The sequence below is a fragment of the Sapajus apella genome, unplaced genomic scaffold, assembly GCF_009761245.1.
Source record: "Sapajus apella isolate SASKATOON/1434 unplaced genomic scaffold, GSC_monkey_1.0 scaffold2, whole genome shotgun sequence".
Classification (NCBI taxonomy): Eukaryota; Metazoa; Chordata; class Mammalia; order Primates; family Cebidae; genus Sapajus; species Sapajus apella.
Genome location: NW_022436942.1, coordinates 74136000 through 74161835, shown reverse-complemented (window position 1 = coordinate 74161835; position 25836 = coordinate 74136000). Strand labels below are relative to the sequence as shown.

Below are 25836 nucleotides of genomic sequence, written 5' to 3'. Positions count from 1 at the left end.
GCCCTGTTAACAAATTGCTGCCACAACTTTTTTGCAGTTAGCAACTTGAAAGGTATCAGTTTGACAAGACAATTCTTAGCACTTTAAATGACTTTATTTAACTACTCTTAATTTCAAAGTAAAAATACACATTAAAAACAGATTGGCTTGAGTCGATAGAATTTAGATTGAAGAGACTTTCTGTAGATAATCTGTTTTGTTGCTAGCAGTGGTGGTTTTTGATTGAGACAGGTATTTGGTCACAACTGCTAAAAGCTAAAATTGTTGCAATCATGGCATCTTAATTGTTTATTCATTTAGTTCCTTGGATAAGGCCTCAGATTGCTTTTTTGTAGAAAATTTTTGCATTATTCATGGATATTCTGTTGACTTACCCCTCATTGTTGTAGTAAAGAATCGTATTGTCATGGGTTTTTATTAGAGTTCTTAATTCTTTAAGTGGGCTTAAGTCTTATCCCCCAACTCATTTGACGGTTAGAAGTGGTGATGATTTTTCACTTAGACTGGACTATTTTGAGTAGCCCTGCTTCTGAAATATACCTTTTCAAATTTGATACTGTTCTGTGTTTATAAAAAGTTGAGTTGAGATAAGCATATTTAGAAGATGGCCATTCATGTCTCTGGTTAGATCTTCTTAATGTAGCCTAGGTGACTTGGCTTCAGGCTGAGGAGGTGGTGCATATGTCCCCTGCATATATGCAGAAGCTGCATGTGTACACTTAGGGAAGAGCTTTGACACCTTTTCCTCTTCTCTCCTGCCCCCTGAATTGATTATTTTATCAAGCCCTGCCTTGGTAGCCTCTTGTTGAGAGATGTAAGGATAAGCCTAATGAAACTCATTATTGATTTTTCAGGGAGGATGTTTTTGAACAAGTTGTTTGCTCATTAAAGTTTCCCTCTCTGAGCATGTGAGAGCATCTCTCTGGTCTTAGGATAGGTGTGGTATCCTGCAGCTGAATACCTACTTTTGTCTCTAGGCTGTTATGACAAAAAGTATTTTTCTAGTAACATTAATTTATGGATAGCTCACAGCCATGCTATGGCCAACCTTTAGCACATACATAGGATATAAATTGTAGTGTATTTAACTTTTGCCTTTTGTCTTACTTTCCCTGCTCTTTCCTTAACCCATATTTTTTCACTTAAATAACCTATTTAGTGATTTTTAGCACATTTTTATTAGCTACCTGGAATTATTTTTGTAACACATTAAGTGTAAATAAATAATGCTTTCATTTTTGTTACCTGGAATTACTACTCTATTTCTTTGCCAAATGTTCATATCTTCAGGTCTTTTTTATATCTATATGCATACCAAGGCACCATTCCGTTGACTTTCAAACTTCTGTCCCAACCTTCTACATAGTCTTGTATTTTGGCGGATGCCTTTAAGAAAAATCCTTAGGCTGGGCGCGGTGGCTCATGCCTATAATCCCAGCACTTGGGGAGGCTGAGGCGAGCAGATCACAAGGTCGGGACTTTGAGACCAGCCTGACCAACATGGTAAATCGCTATCTCTACTAACAAAAAATACAAAAATTAGCTGGGCATGGTGGCGCGTGCCTGTAATCCCAGCTACTGAGGAGTCTGAGTCAGGAAAATCACTTGAACCCAGAAGGCGGAGGTTGTGGTAAGTCAAGACTGTGCAATTGCACTCTAGCCTGGGTGACAGAGCAAGACTCTATCTCAAAAAAAGAAAAAGAAAAGGAAAAATCCTTAACTTTTGCCATGTGTGCTTCCCCACAAACCTGGGACCGTATTGTGGTCATTTTTATCACAATTTTCTCAGCCTGTAGAGTGTCATTTATTTTTCTTCACTTTTTAGATGTAATTGGTCACTGGATTTCAAACTGACTTCCTTTGAAATGACTATTCTAGTTCTTCTCCTTTCCTTGTTCTTTTAGTGATGATCTATTTCTACATGTTTGGGTCCTGCCTCAGGTTTCTTCCTACCACCAGTCACCCATATAGTGTGCCATCTTAGTCTGATTTCCCACTGCCTGCACCAGGTTCCTTTCCTGCTGAGATACGCTGTGATTCTCTCCTACCTACTGTGCTTTCCTCATTCTAACCATTTGCAATGTAGCTGAGTCATTAAAACCAGTTGAAAAACGTGCTTTATGACTAGATTATCCACTTTGCAAAAAATCTTTACTTTGAGGAGAGTATCATAAAGTATCTCTCAAAGAACTAGTATGGTTATCCTCTCTGAGAAAATCCAAATTAGAATGTTTTATCTAAAAGATTTAAATTTTAGGTTCTAAAATAAGTACCTTCATAAGATATCACTGAGATAGTTTCTGATGAGACATTCCCATGTTACTGTGGTACCATGCTCTTTGGGCCTAAGGACAAGAAGTTCAGGAGTGTTTGTTTTTATTTTTTTTTAGAGTAGCAAAGACTTCGGCAAGAGTTTTCAGATTATCTGCTGCAGGATTACCAAACCCATTATGGTACGGTCCACTCCTTCCACTATTTAATGGCCTTACAGAGCAGGGCAGCCATCCTGCTGTCCCACTAAACCATCCCATTATGCCCCACAAATCCGTTTTACTGCTCACTAGGGCATCATTTAGTGCAATGCAGCAGTAATTTAATGCCACCCTAGTGGCCTCAGAGAGTTACTACTACACCAGCAGGAGAGCTCACGTTTTTCCCTGGGAATGATTTATATATTGGGAGGTATTGGCTGACCTGCAGTATAACTTTGTTGTACAGATTAAACCTTGGCATCATCTAGTGGGCTCTTACTGAGCCATTTCTCACACCCATGCTTGCCAAGAAGTGTGTTAGGGTGTGAGCCGACTTGGTTTTTCTGCTTAGACGGCTCAGATGCGTTTGTGTATGTGTGCTGTTAACTTCTATCATTTTAACGTGTGTCTGTAAGATCCAAAGTTGTCTTTTATCCCTTCTTTCCTAGATATAGTGGCACATAAAGTTTCTAGTGTATTTATCCTATTAAATGTTCTTAGGATTGAAACTTACTGTTTTAGTTCCACACTTTGAGGCAGAGTAGTTGCATAGTTATTTTATTCCCAATTTACAGCACTACAAGCCATTATAAGCCATTCTGTATTACAGTTAGTAAACTGTTATAAAATAGAAATTGGAAACTTTGTTTTTTCTTGGCAGAAGATCTCATGACTCTACTCTCATGGTTTTAAGATGCAGTATGAATACGTTATTTGAGGCCCTCACCAAATCTAAAAGATTTGGGTTTTTTTGAATCAGTGATTTTGCAGGGGTTAGCAGTGCATTTTACATTTCTTGTTACACCCATTTCTTACCTGCTTAACTTGTATGTGATTGATTGTTTATTTTTCGTTGGGGTGTATTGTGATTTTTAGTTTTATAAGTATTAAAAACTAGAGCCCTTTTATATGTATTAGTACATCTACTGTGTGCTTTAAAAGATAAAATTTTGTCAGAGAATCTCTTTTTATAATGTTATACTGATGTAATTGTTTACTCTCATTTTAGGCATAAGCTTTTAAAACGTTGTGCAGTAGGACCCAATCGACCTCCCACAATATCTCAACCAGGGTTCAGTGCAGGACCGTCATCATCTTCATCTTTACCGCCTCCTGCTTCTTCTAAGCACAAAACAACAGAAAGACAGGAAAAAGGAGACAAGCTGCAAAAGAGACCGTTAATACCATTTCACCATAGGCCCTCTGTGGCCGAAGAATTATGCATGGAACAAGATACAACAGGACAGAAACTAGGGTTGGCAGGGATAGACTCCTCCTTAGAGGTGTCTAGCAGTAGGAAGTATGATAAGCAAATGGCCGTGCCTTCCAGAAATACAAGCAAGCAAATGAATCTGAATCCTATGGATTCACCTAATTCCCCTATATCCCCTCTGCCGCCAACACTCAGCCCTCAGCCACGAGGTCAGGAAACAGAGAGTTTGGACCCACCATCGGTCCCTGTGAATCCAGCCCTCTATGGAAATGGGCTCGAACTCCAGCAGTTGTCTACTCTGGATGACAGAACTGTCCTCGTAGGCCAAAGACTGCCTCTCATGGCAGAGGTCAGCGAGACAGCCTTATATTGTGGGATTAGGCCCTCGAACCCAGAGTCATCAGATAAGTGGTGGCATAGTTATCGTCTCCCTCCCTGTGAGGATGCAGAGTTCAGGCCTCCAGAGCTCCAGGGTGAGAGATGTGATGCCAAAATGGAGGTAAACTCAGAGAGCACTGCATTGCAAAGGTAAGACCGCTCTCTGCACCACCCACCCATCCACTGGAAGGCTATGGGCTCCCTCCCCATCTCTCCCTGCTAAACTTCAGGTTCAAAATTGAAGCCGAAGCCGACTTTTCTTTGTCCTTCTTGACTCTGCATATGGAAAATGTTTAATGGTCAAATGCTTTGTTCTACATACAGCATAGCACACATGTCATTTAAACACACGGGCATATAAATACCTCTTTGTGCCATGTTAGTACACCCAGAATATATTAATATATTTTTGGCCTACTGTTCGTTAATTAAAGAATATAGCTTTAAGAGACTTTCTATATTGCTACTGGTGCCTTCTTTGTAAGTTGACATTTTTGAGGAAGGCTTTGCCTGCATTCAAGTGTATGCATCATGTATCTGGTATAATATTTACAGTGCTTTTGAGCCACTCATTCTAAACACTTTACATAGATTAACTCATTTAATCTTCACCATAACATATTATTATGGTAATTTTATAACTGAGAAACTAGGGCCATGCAGTTAGTAAATGACACAGATGGAGTTTGAACCTAGGCCGTCTGTCCTGAGAACCTGTGCTCTTAAGTGAAATTCACGGACCCAGAGACAAAAACATATATTCTTGAAAAAGTATACTAACTAACTTTTATTTAATCATGAATATAAACTATAAAAGCAAATCACCATATAGGTGAAGGTTTAGTTTTTTTTTTTTACAAAAAGTTTAAGCTTTGTAAATGCTTTGTCATAATGCCTTTTTTTTTTTTTAAAAAAGAAACTCATTTAACCTTGTTTATCTTGTTTCAATTGTCATTTTGTCTTTTAGACTCTTAGCACAACCTAACAAACGGTTTAAAATCTGGCAAGACAAACAGCCGCAGATGCAGCCACTCCACTTCCTTGACCCATTGCCTCTATCACAGCAACCTGGAGACAGTTTGGGAGAAGTGAATGACCCATACACCTTTGAAGATGGTGACATAAAATACATCTTTACAGCCAACAAGAAATGCAAACAAGGGACGGAGAAAGATTCCCTGAAAAAGAATAAGGTACCATTTAACATAGAGAGAGTCCAGCACGTGTGGGTTTCTATCTATGTCAGTAAAACATGTGTGGGAACACTTTGGAGGCAGAACGTTTCAGATAGTCTTGCCTGATTGCTCTGTCCCCATATTCATTGCTCTTGGTACTATTGTATTGAACAGCGTATTGTTCCTTTTTATGTCATGGCTCACCTTTGTTTAAAAGTCAGCCGAACATAAATGAAGCCTCATATTTTCCAGGCTATAGCTTGTACAGTGCATGTTTCCTCTCATATGCTAATTCTTGTTGGCCTATGCTCCCTGCTTATTTCTTTTAAAATATTATTCCAAAGTAACCAAAATGTAAAGGGAAAAATGTTGATCATAGTATGTATATTACAACTTATCAAGCGCTTATTATCCTCACTGTGCTGAGCGCTATACCTGTGTATTCTCTGGATTCATATCAGCTCTACCCATAGACTATCAGTATTAATTTTACTGCTTTCATTGTTATAAAAATGAGTACTGGTTGTGTCTGCTGTCTTTAATTTTAAATTTTCAGACATTCTAAAATACTGGGCCATCAAAAAGGGTATTCTTGAGAATCAAGGATGTAAGACAATTATAAGAGGCCAGTATACTTCAGGGCAATGCTTTTTAGATTGTTTTATACAGATCTCCCTAGATCCAGAAAGCTTAATCTATACTTCATCATCTAAAATGTTGTTAAAGGCAGCTTTTAACATCATGGCAGGTCTATAATCAAATGCCACCAGTACTCCTTAGGCATAAAAAACTGATCCACTCAGAATACCCCATAGGATTGAGGGGAAAATGGAGAGCTCATGGTTCTGTTAAAATTCTGGAGAAAGGACCTATCTTTTATTTCCTTTGGTTGCATAGACCATGGTTTATCATACTTGTGCTCATAACAAGTTCCATTCTACCCTCTAATTCTTTGTGTTCTCCCTCATATTTCACACTTTGGGTTGGTGTTCATGTGTTTTGTTTGGCTGAATTTATTATACAGTCAGAGGATGGATTTGGTACCAAGGATGTCACTACACCAGGTCATTCCACGCCGGTGCCTGATGGGAAAAATGCCATGTCTATTTTCAGTTCTGCTACTAAAACAGGTGTGTACAATGATTATTTGCCTCACTTGGATTATTGCTAAAATAAAATGCAAGGGAGATGCTCCTCAATATAAAATTTTATTCTTATTGTAATAACAAGAATTTTATCTCATCTTTAATATATTTTGTAGTCTTTCAGTTCCTTTCAAAACTGATAAACATATTTGGAAATAATTGTTTCTAAATTTAACTAAAACCATAGGGAAAAACTCAGGCAGGTCATGTTCATTGAGATCCGTGTCCTCTCCCCACTCCTTTGCATTTGGTGGAGTTGTTTATTCTGTTTCTTTTGCTTCCTTTCCTACAGATGTCCGGCAGGATAATGCTGCTGGCAGAGCTGGCTCCAGTAGCCTTACGCAGGTAACAGATTTGGCACCTTCTCTGCATGACTTAGACAACATCTTTGATAATTCTGATGACGACGAACTTGGGGTGAGTTTGCCATAGCTACATGCACAGAAATTTCGTTACATGAAAGGACTTCATATCGCTGTTGTAGTATTTCTTTATAGTTTGGTCTATTGAATTTGGGGGCTCTTATTTCAGGTTCTGAATGTTCTTTATAAATGTCTGTATGCTGGAGTCTAGTCACACTGTATATTTTAAAAAAAGTTGATATACTTGGAAAAGATTGTAAAGATTATTATTGTAGTGTACCCCCCTCTAGAGTTTTGTTCATTGAAGGATCTTTTTCATTAGTGTTTCCAGTTATAAATATTAAAATCTTTTCACAGTCATTTTAATAAATTCTTCTAAATACCATTGGACTATTAGAAATATATTGTCCCTTAGATTTGATTTTTAAAGTAATGCCCACATAAATTTTTATTTATCTAATAAGTCAGAGGTTAGGTATGAAAATATGATCTATACTTTTTAAGATCATGGCATCATGGTAGGGAAATAGAATTTATATACGTAGAAGTTAAATAATACAAGGCATCGTAGATTAAAATGACAGAGAGGAATAATTGTAATTATTTGGAGATCAGCTGAACTAAGAGTCAGGAAATACGTGTCCTCTTCCTCCTGACCACCTCCGTACCTTTGGGCAAACACAAGCGCCTGTTTTTTCTGGGAGACCTAGAGATGAGTAAGATAGGCTCTGTTTTCAAAAAAAAGTTTATTAGTTAATTTTTCTTTCATTTATTCACTTACCTACCTCCTTATTCATCCATTTTACATACATTTGTTAATCATTTGATGGTTAATTGCTTTGTGGTGGTACTAAGGCTAATCATTGAGGCTAGAAATATGATTAAATTACCACCTTATACTTGAGGCACTCACAGACTTATGGAGAAATGGCACATAAATAAAGTTATAATATACTTACTGCTGTGAGTCAGTAATAAACCTGAATCTAAAGTTGCTGGACATTCAGATACAAAGTGATGGGGAGCAGTGTTTAAGTTAAGTCTTGAAGGTTAAGTAGGAAACATTTCAAAAGCCCATTCTAACTTTAAAATAAAATGTATCTAACAGATATTATTTACCGTTACTGTTGTAAGTACTTAGAAGATGAGATGATAGTGGCCTGGGAGAATGAAATGTGGAAAGACTGGGGTCATTGAGAGGAAGCGGGAGGGACATTAGTTTCCATGTGGAATGAGCCTTGATTAAGCAACAAAAATGAACTAGATTGGCTTTCAGGGATAAGGAACAGACCATTGGTCTGTTTTTTGATGATGGCTAGAGACTGATAGGGCTAGGAAAGTTTTAGATTTCAGACTTTACTAATATGTGTTCCTCTGAGGTCTACTGAGTATGGAACTAAACTGGCAGAAGGGCTGTTTTTTTTTTTTCAGTCTGATATGCAGAAAGCAGGAATCCTCCAATCTTGTAACTTCTGTTGGATCGGAACACTAGGGTCTGAATTTATGCAGTGGCTACATGAAGGAAAAGGACATGACAATGTGAAAAACTCTGGTAGAAGAAATGACTCATTTCTTCATTGCTGACCCAGGCATTAGAGGTCCTTTTTTGAATGTGACTATCCCCTGGAAGCCAAGTGCTGCCTGGGTTTGGTTTTAAAGATCCTGAGGGTTAGGTTAGGTCCTTTGGCAGTGGTGATGGGAATCAAATATGAAAAGAAAAGGAGCCACAAGTCAAAGGAGGAGAAAGAAAGGAACAGAGCAAGCAGCGTGGAGTGGCCTGGTCTGTTCGCGGCCACCACCCTAGTAATTGTTGTTTCTGCTCTGGGCCACTCAGCTACTTCTTTGTATAAATTATGAATTACTATTAGGCTTAATGAAGAAATGTTTAACTTTTGGGAATATATTTTTAGCAATATTAACATGCAAAGGAGAATTGGACATTTTCAGTCAAATTTTCATTTCTCTGAGTGTTTCTGCTTTACTCTGATTTTTAGTCTGGCATTTAATCACATGAGCAGTTTACCCTAGAAGATACTGCTAATCCATCTTACTCATAAACGGAGTTGGGAGGCTGTCGGCTGAGTTGTCATCTCATGTGTCTTTGAATTTAATTTTAATTTTACATTTCAATTTATACAATTTTGTGACATTGTTTAAGTATAAATAAATAAAAGGCCTTCTATTTGTAAAAATTTTGTGCTTTATTTTATATTTTAATTCATCACCAGTTCATTTGATCTTAAAGATAACCTTGCCCAGTAAGGCACTTGATTTGTCTTTGAATAACAGATCAGAGAAAAATCTTCTGAATATTTCAGTAATTTTACAAAATAAGGTTATTTTTTGTGAAGATAAAACTATCAAAATAGATACAGAAGATACTTAGTTTGTGGTGATAAATGAAAAAAAAAAAAAAAAAAAAAAAAAAGATTTGGAAGGCTTGAGATCATGTCTTTTAGATGCCTGCTTCCAAATGCAAGAAAAACCAGACCAGTTGTCAATTATTCTGGGAGGCACCAGCCTAATGTAATCATTGTGTCCATGAGAATTGGCTTGTGGGGGAAGAATTGCTTAAGATCTTCCAGCTCTCCTTTGATGGAACAATCTTCCCTCACAAGATCCATGAAAAGAACTCCCTCAGTTTCTTATACTTGATAAGCTGGTAACCATCTCCTTTGTTTCACTGTCTGCTGGTATTTCTAGAGGCTCACCTGGTGAATGCTTATACCAAGAGGCATCTACCAATAGGCATACACCAGGAAATACTTGATTGCTGCCCCACTTACATACACGTCACTCTGTTTTAATAATATCTTCTGTTCTTAGGCTGTATCACCTGCTCTGCGCTCATCAAAAATGCCTACAGTTGGGACAGAAGACCGACCTCTTGGGAAGGATGGAAGAGCTGCTGTTCCTTATCCGCCAAGTAGGTAGAGAAACTGGACTGAGCCATTGTGGCTCACTGCCTGTAACTTAGATACAGTGTTCTCATACTCATTGTGCTTCATCTTTAGCTGAAATTCCCCTTCCTTTCCTGTGAATTTAAATATGTATAAATTGGTGTTTCTGAGATGGCAGGGAGCTAATCATATAGAGCAACCATCTTAATTTGAATCCCTTTCCTTTGTTTTCCAATTAAGAATTAGCTTTTTATACCTTAAAAACATGTTTTAGGTTTGTTTTTCTAATAGTCCTTTCCTAGTAGAATAAACGCTGCACAAGTGATTTTTCAGACTGATATGCTACTATAAGACTTTGTGTAAAACGTTTCAGTTTTTATAAATGTAATTCACGCATGGATATTGGATATTTGATTTTAGTGGTCCTTTTCAAGATGCATTCTGAAGTTTCTGTGTTTCCTTTTGAGATCAACTAGTTTTATTTTATATGCTGACAAAAAGAGGAACCTCCTTTTTTCTAGTGTATTCTTTACCCTAAGAAACCACATTATTCTGCCAGAGAAAAGAAAGTCAGGGTAGCTTCTGTGAATACGCTGAAGCAGAAACATCATTCCATTGCAAATCATTCTTTAACACCTTCTTATTAACTTCAACTGGTAATGAGAACAAATTGAGGGGAAAAACCACCATGTCATAGGGATGAGTCAAAAAGCTTTATGAACCTATAAATGTAGTGCTGATTTACTCAAATCTAGAAGTGAGAAGTATACAGAGATTCGATTTTGACAGCTTTAGTGGATCCATAGCTTTTTAAAATATGCAAAGCTTTCTCAAGCATGACATGGGTGAAAATGAATAATGATAGCCAGCCAGTTGCTGTAGTTTTTTTAATTAAACATTTTTCTTTTTTTATTACTCTGCACTGCAGAATTTTACAAACATGGAACGTCACAGATTAAAAGAAACAGTATTAAAATAGATATGTGGAGGTCAGATGAGTGAGTTGTTCATCTTGTTTGAATCAGTTGGTCCCTTGCCCATTTTGACATGAAGTGATATGTAGTGATGTGAAATGTTGGAATGTCTGATAACTCACCCAAGATTTTGCACTCTCAGACCTCCTGCTAGTTAGCGGTATTGCCCAGTCAAGCATGTCGTGTGCTCTGTCCTTTCATTTCTGTCCAAAAAGAATTATTTCAAAAGGAATCTACTCAAAATTTTATGATAAAGTACACAGTATGAAAACAAATTAATTTGAAATGTAGTACAGAAATATTAATACCAGGAAAACCCGGATATGCAAGATCCAGAGGATCATTTTAATGTATACAAAGAGTATATATAAATACGCATTTGTGAGAATATATGTATTTGTGGTAGGGGGTGGGGGAATGAGGGAAACACACAGTATTTCCTCCCAAAAAGTGACAATGAAAATAGCCTGGCAAGATATTTTAATCTCAGCAGTAGCTTTTTGGGCATTGAGGTGGGAAGACAGATGTATTATAAAAATTAATGTCTACTCTGTAATCCCAGCACTTTGGGAGGCCAAGGTGAGTGGGTTACTTGAGGTCAGGAGTTGGAGACCAATGTAGTGAAAACCCGTCTCTACTAAAAATAGAAAAACTAGTCAGGCATGGTGGCGGGCACCTATAATCCCAGCTACTCGAGAGGCTGAGGCAGGAGAATCGCATGAACCCAGGAGGTAGAGGTTGCAATGAGCCAAGATTGCTCCACTGCATTCCTCCCTGGGCAACAGAGCAAGACTCCGCCTCAAAACACAAAAACAAAACAAAGTTAATGTCTAGAACACCACTGTCCAATAGAAATACAAGGTAATCCACAAATGAGTGCCACATATGCAATTTCAAATTTTCTAGTGGCTATTTAAAAAAATTAATTTTAATAAAATACAGAATTTTATTTAACTAAGTGTCCAAAATACCATTTTTACATATAATTAGCATAAAATTATTGCAGTATTTCATATTCTTATAAAAATGTAATATATAATGGTTGTATACGTTTTACATTTTTTTTTTGTATGAAGTCTTTGGAATACAGTGTATATTTTACACATGCAGCCCATCTCCATTTGGTCAAGCCCCATTTTTGGGTGCTCAGTAGCCACATTTGACCAGTGGATGTTGTGTTGGAAAGCATAGGTTCATAATTATTCATTTGTGAATGTAATGCTGAAGACAGCAACTAACAGTGACAAATAGGTTTACTTTAATATCAAGTTTCTGTTAAGGTAGTATTGTGTTATAGTAAAGACATGTTTTTATTAGATTTTATTATTAACCACTTTCTTGTGGATTTTTGTATTTGAAAGCACATCAGTTTGGAGTATGAGTCTTTGAATAGACAGAAGGAAAGAGTTGGATTTTGGGGTTCATTTGTTTATTTTCCAAGAGTCCTTACTGTTTGGAAGAGACTTGGCTAGGTGATCAGGGGTGGGGAGAACACTAAGAAGTCAGTGAAGCTGCTTTATTGGATGGCTTCCATCCTGTGCATGAATACATGAAGTGCTGGGCAGGAGCTTGTGGGTGTCTTCTGCATTCCTGCTGAAGTACAGAGGTCTTGCAGGATTGCCAGGGTGGGAGTAAGCAGAGCACTGTGGATGACACAGCTCACCTCCAGTCCCTCCTGGTGGCTGTTTCCACCCTTTGCTTTAGCCATTTTCTGGGAAGAAAACTGAACAGACAAATCATGTTTCTACTTTTGGAGGACCAAAATGTTTCTCAAGGTCTCTTTTTGCTTTGCCCACTTGGAGCCCAGTTTCCTTTGACCATCTCAAAGTTTCTCTAGGGCCATCTCTTTTTAGAAATTCCCGTAACTTGACAGTAGTTCCATCTTTTTCCAACCCAGCTTTGGGAGGGAGAATTAATTTGTACTGACTTCATCATTTGCTGAATGTTTAGATGTACACAGCAAAGAGCATACATTATCTCCTGTAGCATACACAAAAAATACGAAGTAGATATTCTTCCCATTTTACAGATTAGGAAACTGAAGTGAGACAGACTGAGTCTTCCTTAAGAATATCTCCTAGTAAGAATGATAAATACTACTCTATAAAGTGACTCTCTTGTAGATAGAATGTCGTCTGTCCTCTTTTGTGTATTGTCTATTTACCTTTGATAAAAATTAACAGGGTTGCTGAGGCTTTGAAAACTGAGATATATGCATGTGTTCAGGAAGATCAAAGGAGTCAGCTAACCCTAAGTGGGTGGAAATGCCTTCATTATGTTTCTTAGAGGAAATATAAAAACAAATTTAATAGAATTTTTTTTTTTTTTGCAAAATCTTGTATCATAGGATACTTGTAAGTAAAAGAAAGGCTATGTTTAAGCTCATCCTTTTAACTTAAAGAGAATTTATATGATTTCTGTACTTCACAAAGAGCTACATTGGCTATTAAGATTGTGTGGCATTGTGACTTTGAAGATTTTTTGAAGCAGAATTATGTTTTGAAATATAGCACAAATTATATTAGTTTTGTAGTAGCTATTCTTCAGCTAGGGAGGAGGAATAGGGACTAAAGGTTAAAAACAATGCATATATTTCAAGTGAAGACGAACTTTTTTTTTGTCTTTTTGAGACAGAGCTTTGCTCTTTCACCCAGGCTGGATTGCAGTGTTGAGATATCGGCTCACTGCAACCTCAGCCTCCCCGAGTCAAGCAATTCTTGTATCTCAGCTTCCTTGCCAACATGCCCAGCTAATTTTTGTTATTTTTAATAGAGACAGAGTTTTGCCATATTGCCAGACTGGTCTCGAACTCCTGACCTCAAGTGGTCTGCCCGCCTTGGCCTTCTAAAGTGCTGGGATTGTAGGTGTGAACCACCCTGCCTGACCTCCGGTGTAGACTAACTTTATACGAAAGATCTTGGCTTTGTTTTAAAGAAAATTTACTGATCTGTGGCTGCTACATTTGAAGTCCTGTTTTTCCACCTCAGGATGTATCGGTTTTGTAGCTTCTCAAGTAGTTCTCTGCCAGTTTCTTGTTTGGTTTGGCTCCTGTTTCTACTTCTATAAATTTTTAAGGTGCCTTGAAGATCAGCTTGGGGTTTTTCGAGTTTTTTTTTTTTTTTTTTTTTTTTTTTTAAGAAGCGGCAGGTACTATTTTGTATAATGCCGTCAGATACAGATTCCTCTTACAGAAAATAAGTAGCCGTGGAGCATCACTAATGGAAATGAATGTTGGAATTAACAACCCCGCTGGCCTCTTCCTCTTCTTATTTTACAAATAGCTCCACAGGCCAAGAGAGGCTAAATGATTTGGGATTGTATAATTGTTTCACTTAGAAACACAGTAGAAATTATGTAATCCAGAGGTCCTCACATTTTCTTCTGCCTCCTTATGCTGAGGTGGTTGAAAGCTTTCCTTTCTCCCCACAAACAGAGCAAAGCAAGCCAGCCTGTTGAGAATCATCCATCTAGCCCTCCCTTCCCTGTTAGATGAAGGAACTGAGGCCCCAAGGGAGGAAGTGACCTTACCACAGCAGAGCTCTGTCCCCAGCACCTGGACTGTGTAGCCCAGCATGGTACAGTTGTTCAGTGTTAATTTCTGATTCAGAGCTGGGAGTCAGATCTTAGTCGATTCAGTGGTTATTGTGGGCCTGTTTAAATGTTGAAGTTGTTGGAACGAGCAATAGGATAGGAAACGGAGACATTTAATCACTGGTTTAAAAACCCGCGGCTCCAAACTTAAAAATTTTGCTGTGTAGGACACCGCCTAGTGGCCAGGTTTTGCAACTACAACTTGCTTTTGACATAAGTCTACTTTTTAAGAATCAGTCAGTGCCTCAATGAGCTGCTGTTAGTGATAATTTTTTACTCTAGGTGATTAAAGGAACTTAAAAAAAAAGGAGTTCAGAATCACTGTTCTAAGTATTTCTTAAAAGAAACTATGAACTTTCATTTTAATGTCTGTCTGGAAAAAGTATGGAACTGTTTCCCCAAAAGAGCAGCTGTAAGTCTAGTGGATTTGTCAAACTATCTGAGTAATCTTGCGTATGAACCACAATTCTGGCTCCAAACAATTTTTATTTTTTGTAATACTTCATACATATCTGAAAGATAGAACTTTTAGTAGTGGTAACTATCTAATTGCTTCCATTTTCTGTTTAATTCCTCTTCCTTACCTTAGACTTTTCAGGAAATCAGTTGTTGGACGAAAAATACAAGTTATACAGACTTTGTTTACCTCATTAATGTAAAGCCAGACCACAAACCATCAAGAAGTTAGTGATAAAGACCAAGAAAAGTCCAGGTGCAGTGGCTCATGCCTGTAATCCCAGCACTTTGAGAGGCTGAGGTGGGGGGATCACCTGAGGCCAGGGGTTGGAGAACAGCCTGAACAACATGGTGAAACCCTGCCTCTACAAAAATACAAAAATTAACTGGGCATGGTGGCACGCGCCTATAGTCCCAGTTACTTGGGAGGCTGATGGACAAGAATCGCTTGAGCCCGGGAGGTGTAGGTTGCAGTGAGCCGAGGCTGCACCACTGCACTCCAGCCTGGATGGCACAGTGATACTTTGTTTCAAGAAATAAAATAGAACAAGACCCAGAAAAAGATAATTCTCTGCTGATAGCCATCTTCTTAGACACTTCCATTATTAATATTCTTTTGTGAACTGATGTGATCATTTAATTAGCACTATTTTTGGTGCCAAACGGTGTGCCTGGCTATAAACTAGGACTTTTAGAAGCCCTTCCTGTTAAACAAGTTTTTTAAAATTTCTTATTTTTAGCAGTTGCAGACTTGCAAAGGATGTTCCCCACTCCACCATCTTTGGAACAGCATCCTGCATTTTCTCCTGTGATGAATTATAAAGATGGTATTAGTTCAGAGACAGTGACAGCATTAGGCATGATGGAGAGCCCTATGGTCAGTATGGTTTCAGCACAACTCACAGAATTCAAAATGGAAGTGGAAGATGGATTAGGAAGTCCCAAGCCAGAGGAAATTAAGGTAATTGTCAGTACATTAACATTTCCAGGGCAGAGTGGTTTCCAAGTGGATTCGTGTACATCTGCTTTAAAATATTACCTGTATGCCATATATACATTAGTTCCTAAGAATCCTTTTAAGTAGAACATGAGGCACACTAGTGGGTGTATGAAATAGTGTCTTTTGATTGATGTAACATTTCTGCCTTAGCATTTTCTAATGAGCAAAGGAGAAGAATACTGAAATGCAGTCATTTTGGTTGCTGTTTTTTATGATAGCCCTGTGCCACTGTGGTGTGTCCTACATAGTTTACCAGTATTAACACTGACCCCACTTTGTCGTCATAGGACTTTTCATATGTGCACAAAGTTCCATCCTTTCAACCTTTTGTGGGATCCTCCATGTTTGCTCCACTGAAGATGTTGCCGAGCCATTGTTTGCTACCTCTGAAGATACCCGATGCCTGTCTGTTTCGGCCTTCGTGGGCAATTCCTCCTAAAATTGAACAACTGCCCATGCCCCCTGCAGCCACTTTCATTAGAGATGGCTACAAGTATGTATGAGAGTTACGTCATTTACTTGCCATATTTGATGCAATTTTTAACTTAAATAAATGCTTGTTAAAAATGATAAGAAGGGCTGGGTGCGGTGGCTCATGCCTGTGATCCCAGCACTTTGGGAGGTCAAGGCGAGCGGATCACTTGAGGTTAGGAGTTTGAGACCAGTCTGGCCAACATGGTGAAAACCCATCTCTACTAAAAACACAAAAAATTAGCTGGGTGTGGTGGTGGATGCCTGTAATCCCAGCTACTTGCAAGGCTGAGGCAGGAGAATTGCTTGGACCTGGGAGGTGGAGGGTTACAGTAAGCGAAGATCACGCCACTGTACTCCATCCTGGGCGACGGAGCGACTCTGTCTCAGAAAAAAAAAAGCAAAAAAGAAGAAATGATGACAAATAGCATATCATTTGAAACTTTCCTTTATTGGCCATTCATCTTTTTGTGTAAATTATTTTGTGCTGGAAAATGTGCCTTATTTTCTAAATGAAATTTTGTATGCAGGCAGTCCCTGACTTAGAGTGGATTTACTCAGGAGTTTTTGACTTTATGATGATGTGAAAGTGATACACATTCAGGAGCCATTGTGCTTTGAGAACCCATACAACCATTCTGTTTTTTACTTTCAGTACAGTATTTGATAAATTACATGAGATACTCAGCACTTTATGAAACAGGCTTTGAGTTCAATGATTTCCCCAACAGTAACCCAGTGTCAGTGTTCTGAATATGTTGAAGATAGGCTAGGGCTGGGTGCAGTGGCTCACGCCTATAATCCCAGCATTTTGAGAGGTCGAGGTGGGTGGATTGCTTGAACTCAGGAGTTTGAGACCAGCCTGGGTAAATGGTGAAACCCCGTTTCTACAACAAAAGTAAAAATATTTAGCTGGGCATGATGGCGTGTGCTTGTAGTCCCAGCAACTCAGGAGGCTGTGGTAGGAGAATTGCTTGAACCCAGGAGGTGGAGGTTGCAGTGAGCCAAGATTGCACCACTGCACTCCAGCCTGGTCAGCAGAGCGAGACCCTGTCACATAAACAAAGATAGGCTAAGCTAAGATGGAATCCGTTTTCCCTGTGACGAATAATTTCTTAATGAATAAAATGTTTTAAATGCTATTAAAGCACAAAAATGGCCTGGGGTCAGGGAAGCAATGTATAGATGAAATGGTCAGGGTAAAGGCAAAAGAGTTGGTACTATGATGCTGAGCACCATTGCAGGTGAGCAAGTGAAGTCTAGTGTAAACCATTTAAAGGGATGTTTGCTATTCAAGTGCAGGGGGGTTGTTGTCAGGCAAGACTGGGGTCATTGTGGCCAGATCCTTCTGTTTCTGAGGGTCACTTGAAATCTGGATTTTTATGTTTTTCTTTCTTCAAAATGTTTTCAGCTAATACATAGTTAAGCTTAAGAAACCAATTAAACAAATGTGTGGTCCAGCCTCAGCCTGTGGGCTTCAATTTTGTGACCTTCTGTAAAATCACCCTGATGAAGTTAATTTTAATATCCTAACAAGTCTTCCTGCTTGTGTATATAAAGTCAGTGTCAGAAAGAAAAACCGTGACAGAAAAGTACAGAAGAATCCTAGACTTAGGAAGCTACAGCTACAGTGTCATGCGACTTAAATTCCTGCCTTCTAAAAATTATATGCATGACCTTAAATGACCATTTTACCTGGGCCTTCCCTTTAAAATGAAGTAATCCTGCGCTGCCTCCCACAAAGGACTTTTGCAAGGCTTTGGTGACTAATAATTATAGAAGTACCGTGGACATAACAATGCACCAGCAATGTAGAGTGTGTTGAAAAGCACCCTGAGCGCCTGGCTGATGTGCTGCGGCTGTGCTCCGAGTGTACTCTAGCTTACTCAGCTAGATACTGGCACAACACAGCTATAACAACTTGGTGCATAAGGGGTTAGCTTAGCACATACAGTTGCAAATACCATAGCAGTTTTAAGAACCTATTCAGCAGTTTAATTTCTTTCATACATGCAGGTTCCCCCAAAAAGATCACATGCAAGCTTTTGCTGTATAATGGTTTAAAGAATTTAGGTCATTATTTAGATGTATTACATCTTTCATTTGCCATCCCAAAGATTCTTTGTATTCTTAACTGGCACTGTTAATACAGTTTTGTGTGATGAAGGTTTTGTTTTTGTTTTTTGGGTTTTTTTTTTTTAGAGGCAGGGTCTTACTCTGTCACCCAGGCTGGAGTAGAGTGGCGCAATCTTAGTGCAGCCTTGACTTCGTGGGCTCAAGCATTCCTCCCACATCGGCCTCCTGAGTAGCTGGGACCACAGACCTATGTCACCACATCAGCTAATTTTTCAGAAATTTTGTTGTAGAGTCTGCGTCTCCCTGTGCCGCCTACACTGGTCCTGAACTCCTGGGCTCCAGTGCTCCTCCTGTCTCGGCCTCCTAAATTACAGGCATGAGCCACTGCACCCGGCACGAAGGTGATTCCTGTCTGCTCTGTCCAGTCTGGCAGTCACCAGCCTCATGTGCCAGGTGTTGACTACTTGAATTGCGGCTAGTGAGACCAAGACTGAATTTCTAGTTTTACTTTAATTAATTTAAATTTAGGACATGGAGGCTACTGGCTGCCTTACTGGGCAGTATGTTTCCAGAGTGTGTGTATTCCTCCTGCTGTGGTCTCTGCCCACCATCACCCTGGACAACTCCTTTGTCATCCGTAGTACCCCTGCAGTCACTTGCTTAATGTCTGCCATACTTGCTTATGAGCCACCTTTTCTTTCTCTTTTTCACTTTTGACTATCCAGTTTCTAGCATAGGGTTGCTACTCAATTCATTTTTATTAAATGGGAAAAATCAGATTACAAGATAAACCATTCTTACTACCCAGGGAGCAGTTTAATTCTTTAGGTTTTCAGTTAGTAGTCTTAGTTCTTTTTCTGATCTGAACTGCATAATAATTTTATAGTTTTGTTGAACAGGAAAATTTGAAAGGAGTCCAATTAGAGTAAAGATCATCATTACACACTTACTATTTTGGTTTCTAAGAGAGCAGTGATTGCCAATCAAGTTTTCTGGGTCATTTTTTTTTTTTTTTTAAATCTGTACTCAAAGATACCACCGTGCCTGAGATTTAATATTTCTTTACAGTGCCTGATTTGGACTTTGAGGCTGGTAGTTTAGGCATAGCTAATTAAAAATCACAAGAAAATTCTTTAAAGAGACATTTCTTTATGACATTCTTTCACATTATAAGTAACTGAATATGTAGTTTATTGGAGGAAAATTAAGTATAGTATTAATATATATAAAAGCATTAAGAATTAAAAAAAATCTATTCTTTTGATACCTTCTAAGTAGAAAGAATGGACTCATATGCTGATATACATACACATCTAAGAAAGCACAGTTGTCCCTTGATATCCTTGGGGGATTGATTCCGAGACCCCCTCAGATACCAAAATCTGAAGATACTCAAGTCCCCTGTGTAAAATGGCACAGTATTTGCATGTGACTTAAACAAATCCTTCTGTATACCTTAAATCCTCTCTGGGTTATTCGTAATACCTAATGCAAGGTAGATGCTATATAAATCATTGTTGTGCTTTACTGTTTTTATTTGTTGGTGTTTTGTTTTGTTTTTTTTTTGATCGTGTGTGTGTGTTTTGTTTTTGTTTTTGAGATGGAGTTTCGCTCTTGTTTCCCAGGCTGGTGTACAATGGTGCGACCTGGGCTCACTGCAACCTCCACCTCCCTGGTTCAATTGATTCTCCTGCCTCAGCCTCCTGAGTAGTTGGATTACAGGCACATGCCACCATGCCTGGCTAATATTTGTATTTTTAGTAGAGACGGGGTTTCATTGTATTGGTCAGCCTGGTCTCGAATTCCCGACCTCAGGTGATCCATCCACCTTGGCCTCCCAAAGTGCCAGGATTACAGGTGGAAGCCACCACACCTGGCCTATTTGCATTTTTTAATTGTTGTATTTTTAAAATTTTCCATCTGTATATGGTTGAATCCATAGATATAGAAGGCCAACTGTATATCCGGAAAATGTTATGTGATAATGAAACAGCAGAACCTTGCAGACAGTGTTTTCTTTTCTGCTTGGCTATTCCAAAAAAAAGTCACTGCTTATGAGAAAGTAGATAACATAGGCCAGTCAGTCTTGGACAACTAAAATAATTATACTATATGGAATGCATAACATAAGTGAAAAGTTAAAAATGAAGAAGTGCCTCCCACCCCACAGAAACCTGTGGGAAGCTGGAAACTATGATACAGCATGTATACTTCTGTGCAACCACCTAATTAATACTGGGGCCTCTTAGCCACATGTGTAATATTTCTGTTAATTGTAAGATAGTACTGGTAAATGGGCAACTCAAAATAGAATTCCCTCATGGTCACTCATTACTATAAAAATGTAAGCCTTAAGATAGGGCTGCATTTTGAAAATTAGAAAAATGTTAAATTTTCATGTGTATTTGATTATAACTACTTTGATATTATATATAGATTATAGCCTCAGAGAACAAGTACACTCGCAGACTTTGAATTTAAAAATGACAAAAATGTAATTGCAAATCAGATGGAAATTTCATTCTATGGTCTTCTAGCTAATTTAGCATCTGAACTTGTATGTTGAAGTTCCATTTAGTAGTTAAAACTTTTCAAATTACATTGACCAAACCCAATACCATGTTTTCTTTTAAAAGTAGTAAAAGTTCCTTCAAGTGGTTAGGATGGGGATAGCTTATATGTGGAACAAGCAGAAGGAAAGTGCTGTGTTGAATTACTCTTCATACCGTGCTTTCTGCTTCTCCACACGCTGCACCGACCTTTGTACCCTGCTTTTTTTGTTGTTTTGAAGAGAAAATTATACCAGTGATAGCAGAAACAAATGATAAGAAACACACAGTACGTGGCCGGGGTGATCATGTGTCTACTCCGACATCTGTGACATGCTGCCCCTCCTCACATGGTGCCTTCTCTTTTTACAGTAACGTGCCTAGTGTTGGGAGCCTAGCAGATCCAGACTATCTTAACACACCACAGATGAACACACCCGTGACATTGAACAGCGCTGCCCCAGCCAGCAATAGTGGGGCAGGAGTCCTCCCATCTCCAGCAACCCCTCGATTCTCTGTCCCCACACCACGAACCCCCAGGACCCCAAGAACTCCCAGAGGTGGGGGCACTGCTAGTGGTCAAGGGTCTGTTAAGTATGACAGCACTGATCAGGGGTCACCAGCCTCCACCCCCTCTACTACGCGGCCCCTCAACTCTGTGGAGCCTGCCACCATGCAACCAATTCCTGAAGCCCACAGCCTCTATGTTACCCTGATTCTCTCCGATTCCGTGATGAATATCTTTAAAGACAGAAACTTTGACAGCTGTTGCATCTGTGCCTGCAACATGAACATCAAAGGGGCGGATGTCGGGCTTTACATCCCCGATTCTTCCAATGAGGACCAGTACCGCTGTACCTGTGGGTTTAGTGCGATTATGAACCGCAAACTTGGCTACAATTCAGGACTCTTCCTTGAAGATGAGTTGGATATTTTTGGGAAGAATTCTGATATTGGTCAGGCTGCAGAGCGGCGCCTACTGATGTGTCAGACAACCTTCCTTCCTCAGGCAGAAGGAACCAGAAAATCCCAGGAACCACCCATAAGCCTTCTCCTCCTCCTCCAGAGTCAACACACACAACCTTTTGCTTCACTGAGTTTCCTGGACTACATTTCCTCTAACAATCGCCAAACTCTTCCCTGTGTAAGCTGGAGTTATGACCGGGTGCAAGCAGATAATAACGATTACTGGACGGAATGCTTCAATGCATTGGAGCAGGGGCGGCAGTATGTGGATAACCCCACTGGTGGAAAAGTGGACGAAGCTCTGGTGAGAAGTGCCACTGTGCACTCTTGGCCTCACAGCAATGGTAGGTGTCCCAGAACACAAATTTGCTTTGAGGAGTATCTTGGTATATCTTGGTATGATCTTAACTTAAAAGGTTTATTTTCTTTGTTGTTTGACCAAAAAAACAAAAAAAGTTAATTTTATGTCTTTAAGGGAGATAAAAAGAACTAAAGTGAGAGCTGTATTGACTTCATCCTAAACTTAAGGACTGAGAGAAGGTTTTATATTGAAATGTCTTTGGAGAAAAGTAATTGTTTTCTGAAATTTTCCCCTTGTAATAACCCATGAGTAAGCAATCCATGTTGGAAACCTGTGACAGCTGAGTATGAGAGCCATCACGAGCTTACAGACTGATAATTTTGCACACTCTTGCATGTTTAAATCCACCATTCTTCCACATCCAGTTTCCAAGGAACCTCTTCCATGAAACCTTCTACCTATTTCCAGAGTCTTTTCTCCTTTCTCTGTTTCCCCCACTGTTGTATCACTTGTAACAAAATCACATTTTACTTTGCATTGTGGTTACGGAGGCATATATTATTATATGTGGCTGTATTATTAAAAGCTCCAATTGACAAACGTTTTTGAAAGTTGGGCTGTGAGAGTGCCAAGCAACTTGCTATTCCCTTTTCTTTCTTTCTTTCTTTTTTTTTTTTTTTTTTTGAGACGGAGTTTCGCTCTTGTTACCCAGGCTGGAGTGCAATGGTGCGATCTCGGCTCACCGCAACCTCCGCCTCCTGGGTTCAGGCAATTCTCCTGCCTCAGCCTCCTGAGTAGCTGGGATTACAGGCAGGTGCCACCATGCCCAGCTGATTTTTTTTTTGTAGCTTTAGTAGAGACGGGGTTTCACCATGTTGACCAGGATGGTCTCGAACTCTTGACCTTGTGATCCACCCGCCTCGGCCTCCCAAAGTGCTGGGATTACAGGCTTGAGCCACCGTGCCCGGCCGCTATTCCCTTTTCTTACTCAGTCTCTACCTAAACTGCAGTGCGTCATGGGTGATAAAATGGTTACTGAAAGAACCAAGGCACCTGCCCTCATGGACTTCCCAATCTATTCTGGAAGTGAACATTAATTAAATAATGACACAAGTCGCATATTATTACAACCCATTTTGTAAGTGATAAAAGCATGGGATAGGCGGAGGCACTCTAGGCTGAAGGTCAGAGAAGACTTCGTTGAAGAAGTAGTAACATTTGCTTGGAGATCTCAGTGATGAGTATGGATTAACTGAGGTAGGAGAATGGGGAGCAAGGCATGTGTCCCAGACAGAAGGCGCTGCAAGTAAGAAGGCTCTTGATTGTACGGTGCCTGGGGCCTTTGAAACGGAAGCAAAGTTAGAAGCCAGCAGGGGCTAGATTGTTTTTTAGAGGCATGCCAGGGGTTAGGTCTTCCTGCAAGAAACAATAAAAAGACATTGAAAGGTTTTAGGAAGAAGCACTGACATCAGATTTGTGCAGTTAGAAAAGAAAACTTAGAGTGTGCACTGGCTATAATTCTGGGTATGGATTTGAAAATGGCAGGAATGGATTTGAAGAGACTAGGAGGTTATAGAGGAAGACCTAGTCAGAAACAATAGCTTGCCTTAGGGTCCTTGTGAAGAAGGTGGCTTCAGTCCTGGAGTGGCTTTTGCTGTGTTTCCATGTGCCTCTGGCTGCAGTGAAGATTGACTGTCTCTTTATGTATTCTGTATTTTGTGAAAATATTTTTATAATTAAGAGCATTTAAAGAGTTTTTAAAATCTTCTATTTAAGTTCCATTATTTCCTACTCATCAAATAAACAACACATTGATATTTGCAAATAAAAGTAATACAATAATTAAGAAACTTTTGTAGCTGTCTTATGAAAATCCTTGAAAATAGATTTACGTGGTTTTAAAAAGTCACACCTATCCATGTTTCCACTTTTAAACAGTTCTTTCATTAAACTTTTTTATAGAGTAATCCATTTCCCTTTTTATTATTTTTGATACTACATTATCATTTATTTTCTCTAATATAGTAGAAGAATATCTTTCCTTTTGACTCCTAAGTCAGATATTTTAGAATTTACTACAGCTAATAACATCGTTGTCCTGGACTGTAACTGAGGCTCAAGGTGATGGCAAGGAAAAGGAGGGTGCTAGCCCCCTTATCTTCTCTGTTTTTTCTCACTTCTCTTCTAGTGCTGGACATCAGCATGCTCTCCTCCCAGGATGTGGTTCGTATGCTGTTGTCCCTGCAGCCCTTTCTCCAAGATGCCATCCAAAAGAAGCGCACGGGCAGGACCTGGGAGAATATCCAGCATGTGCAGGGACCACTCACTTGGCAGCAGTTCCATAAAATGGCAGGACGGGGAACCTATGGTAGGGTCTTTGCCCTGTTTAAAATTTCTTCTGACATCAGTGCGTTTCAGTGAAGAGCAGCATTAGTTACTGTCAAGTCCTCGCTTTGCTAACAAAATGGAATATTTTTCTTCATGAGCATTAAGTTTTATGATCTGTTTTTTTTTAAAGTTACTTTTGGGTCAAGTTTTTCTATCACCCTTGGCATAGTCCAGGTCAGTGAGGAAGATAATCCCTACAAAGTGCGTTTCTTAGAGTCTCCTCGTCTTCCCAGTCCTCATTGCGTTTTCATCTGGACGGACTTCTGGGCCAATTCTGTCTGTTCCATCATAGCCAGGATAGTAATGCTTATCTTGAAGGAAATGAAGCAGTGCTGCCTGGAAGATTAATTGTAACTCGTTCTAGTCAGCCCTGTGATCTTACTGAACCTTTGTAAGCAAATTCTGACTTACTTAATTAAGAGTCCTCATCAGTGGCCATTTAATTAGATGATTTGAAAGACACTTTTAAGAATATCTTGTCAACCTGCCATGAAATTTCAGATGCCAGAATTAAGATCAGTGCACCAGGAATTTCTAAATTGTCAAGGTTGTGGGGAAAACACTAGCACCTTCCTAAACTACAATGTCATTTTAGGTTCAGAAGAATCTCCTGAGCCGTTGCCCATCCCCACTCTGCTGGTAGGCTATGACAAGGATTTCCTCACCATCTCACCGTTCTCCTTGCCATTTTGGGAGAGGCTGTTGTTGGACCCATATGGGGGCCACCGTGATGTTGCCTATATTGTGGTGTGTCCAGAAAATGAGGCCTTGCTCGAAGGAGCCAAAACTTTCTTCAGGGACTTGAGTGCTGTATACGAGGTGAGGAAGTTACTGTTAAAGTCGCTTTTTACGACATGGATTTTCTGATTGTTTCTAGTGATGACTAAACTTCAAGACAGATGTTTTGAAAGTGAATCTTAAAGACAATTTGCAAACAGGAGGATGAGGAAGAAAATTGAACTGACAGATTTTTCTGGAAGCAAGTTGCCTTTCCATCTTGGCTTTATATTTATTAGATTTAGAAGACTTTCCCCTCCCATCCTTACCACATGTCTTAAAATTCCATCAGCTCTCTCTTCTCCATTTATGTGCTAAAATTTGAAGAGTATTGCTCACCAGGGGAAAGTGTGGCTGTGTAGAAGATGAGCTTTACAAAAAGAGCACATCTACTCTATTTATTTATTTATTCGATGGAGGGATAGGGTGAGTAGATGAGAGTTCCTGACAACAGTATAAAAATGTTTCTTTTGAAAATTTCTGAATTGAAAAATAAGTTTTTTTTTTTTTTTGAGATGGAGTTTCACTCATGTTACCCAGGCTGGAGCGCAATGGCGCGATCTCGGCTCACTGCAGCCTCCGCCTCCTGGGTTCAGGCAATTCTCCTGCCTCAGCCTCCTGAGTAGCTGGGATTACAGGCACG

General features: G+C 39.3%; 1 protein-coding gene across 3 annotated transcripts in view; it reads left to right on the top strand.

The window, feature by feature from the left end:
• Nucleotides 1-25836, top strand: part of MED13L (mediator complex subunit 13L) — a 309612-nt gene that overhangs the window by 256402 nt on the left and 27374 nt on the right. For 2 of the 3 annotated variants that reach the window (XM_032285834.1, XM_032285838.1), the window contains 10 exons: nucleotides 3481-4212; nucleotides 5030-5255; nucleotides 6262-6367; nucleotides 6675-6799; nucleotides 9571-9670; nucleotides 15406-15626; nucleotides 15953-16158; nucleotides 21134-22071; nucleotides 24217-24396; nucleotides 25012-25235. In XM_032285834.1, the coding sequence (XP_032141725.1) occupies nucleotides 3481-4212; nucleotides 5030-5255; nucleotides 6262-6367; nucleotides 6675-6799; nucleotides 9571-9670; nucleotides 15406-15626; nucleotides 15953-16158; nucleotides 21134-22071; nucleotides 24217-24396; nucleotides 25012-25235 (3058 nt within the window). The remainder of the gene's footprint in view (nucleotides 1-3480; nucleotides 4213-5029; nucleotides 5256-6261; nucleotides 6368-6674; nucleotides 6800-9570; nucleotides 9671-15405; nucleotides 15627-15952; nucleotides 16159-21133; nucleotides 22072-24216; nucleotides 24397-25011; nucleotides 25236-25836) is intronic. The other variant, XM_032285836.1, reaches the window with a different exon arrangement.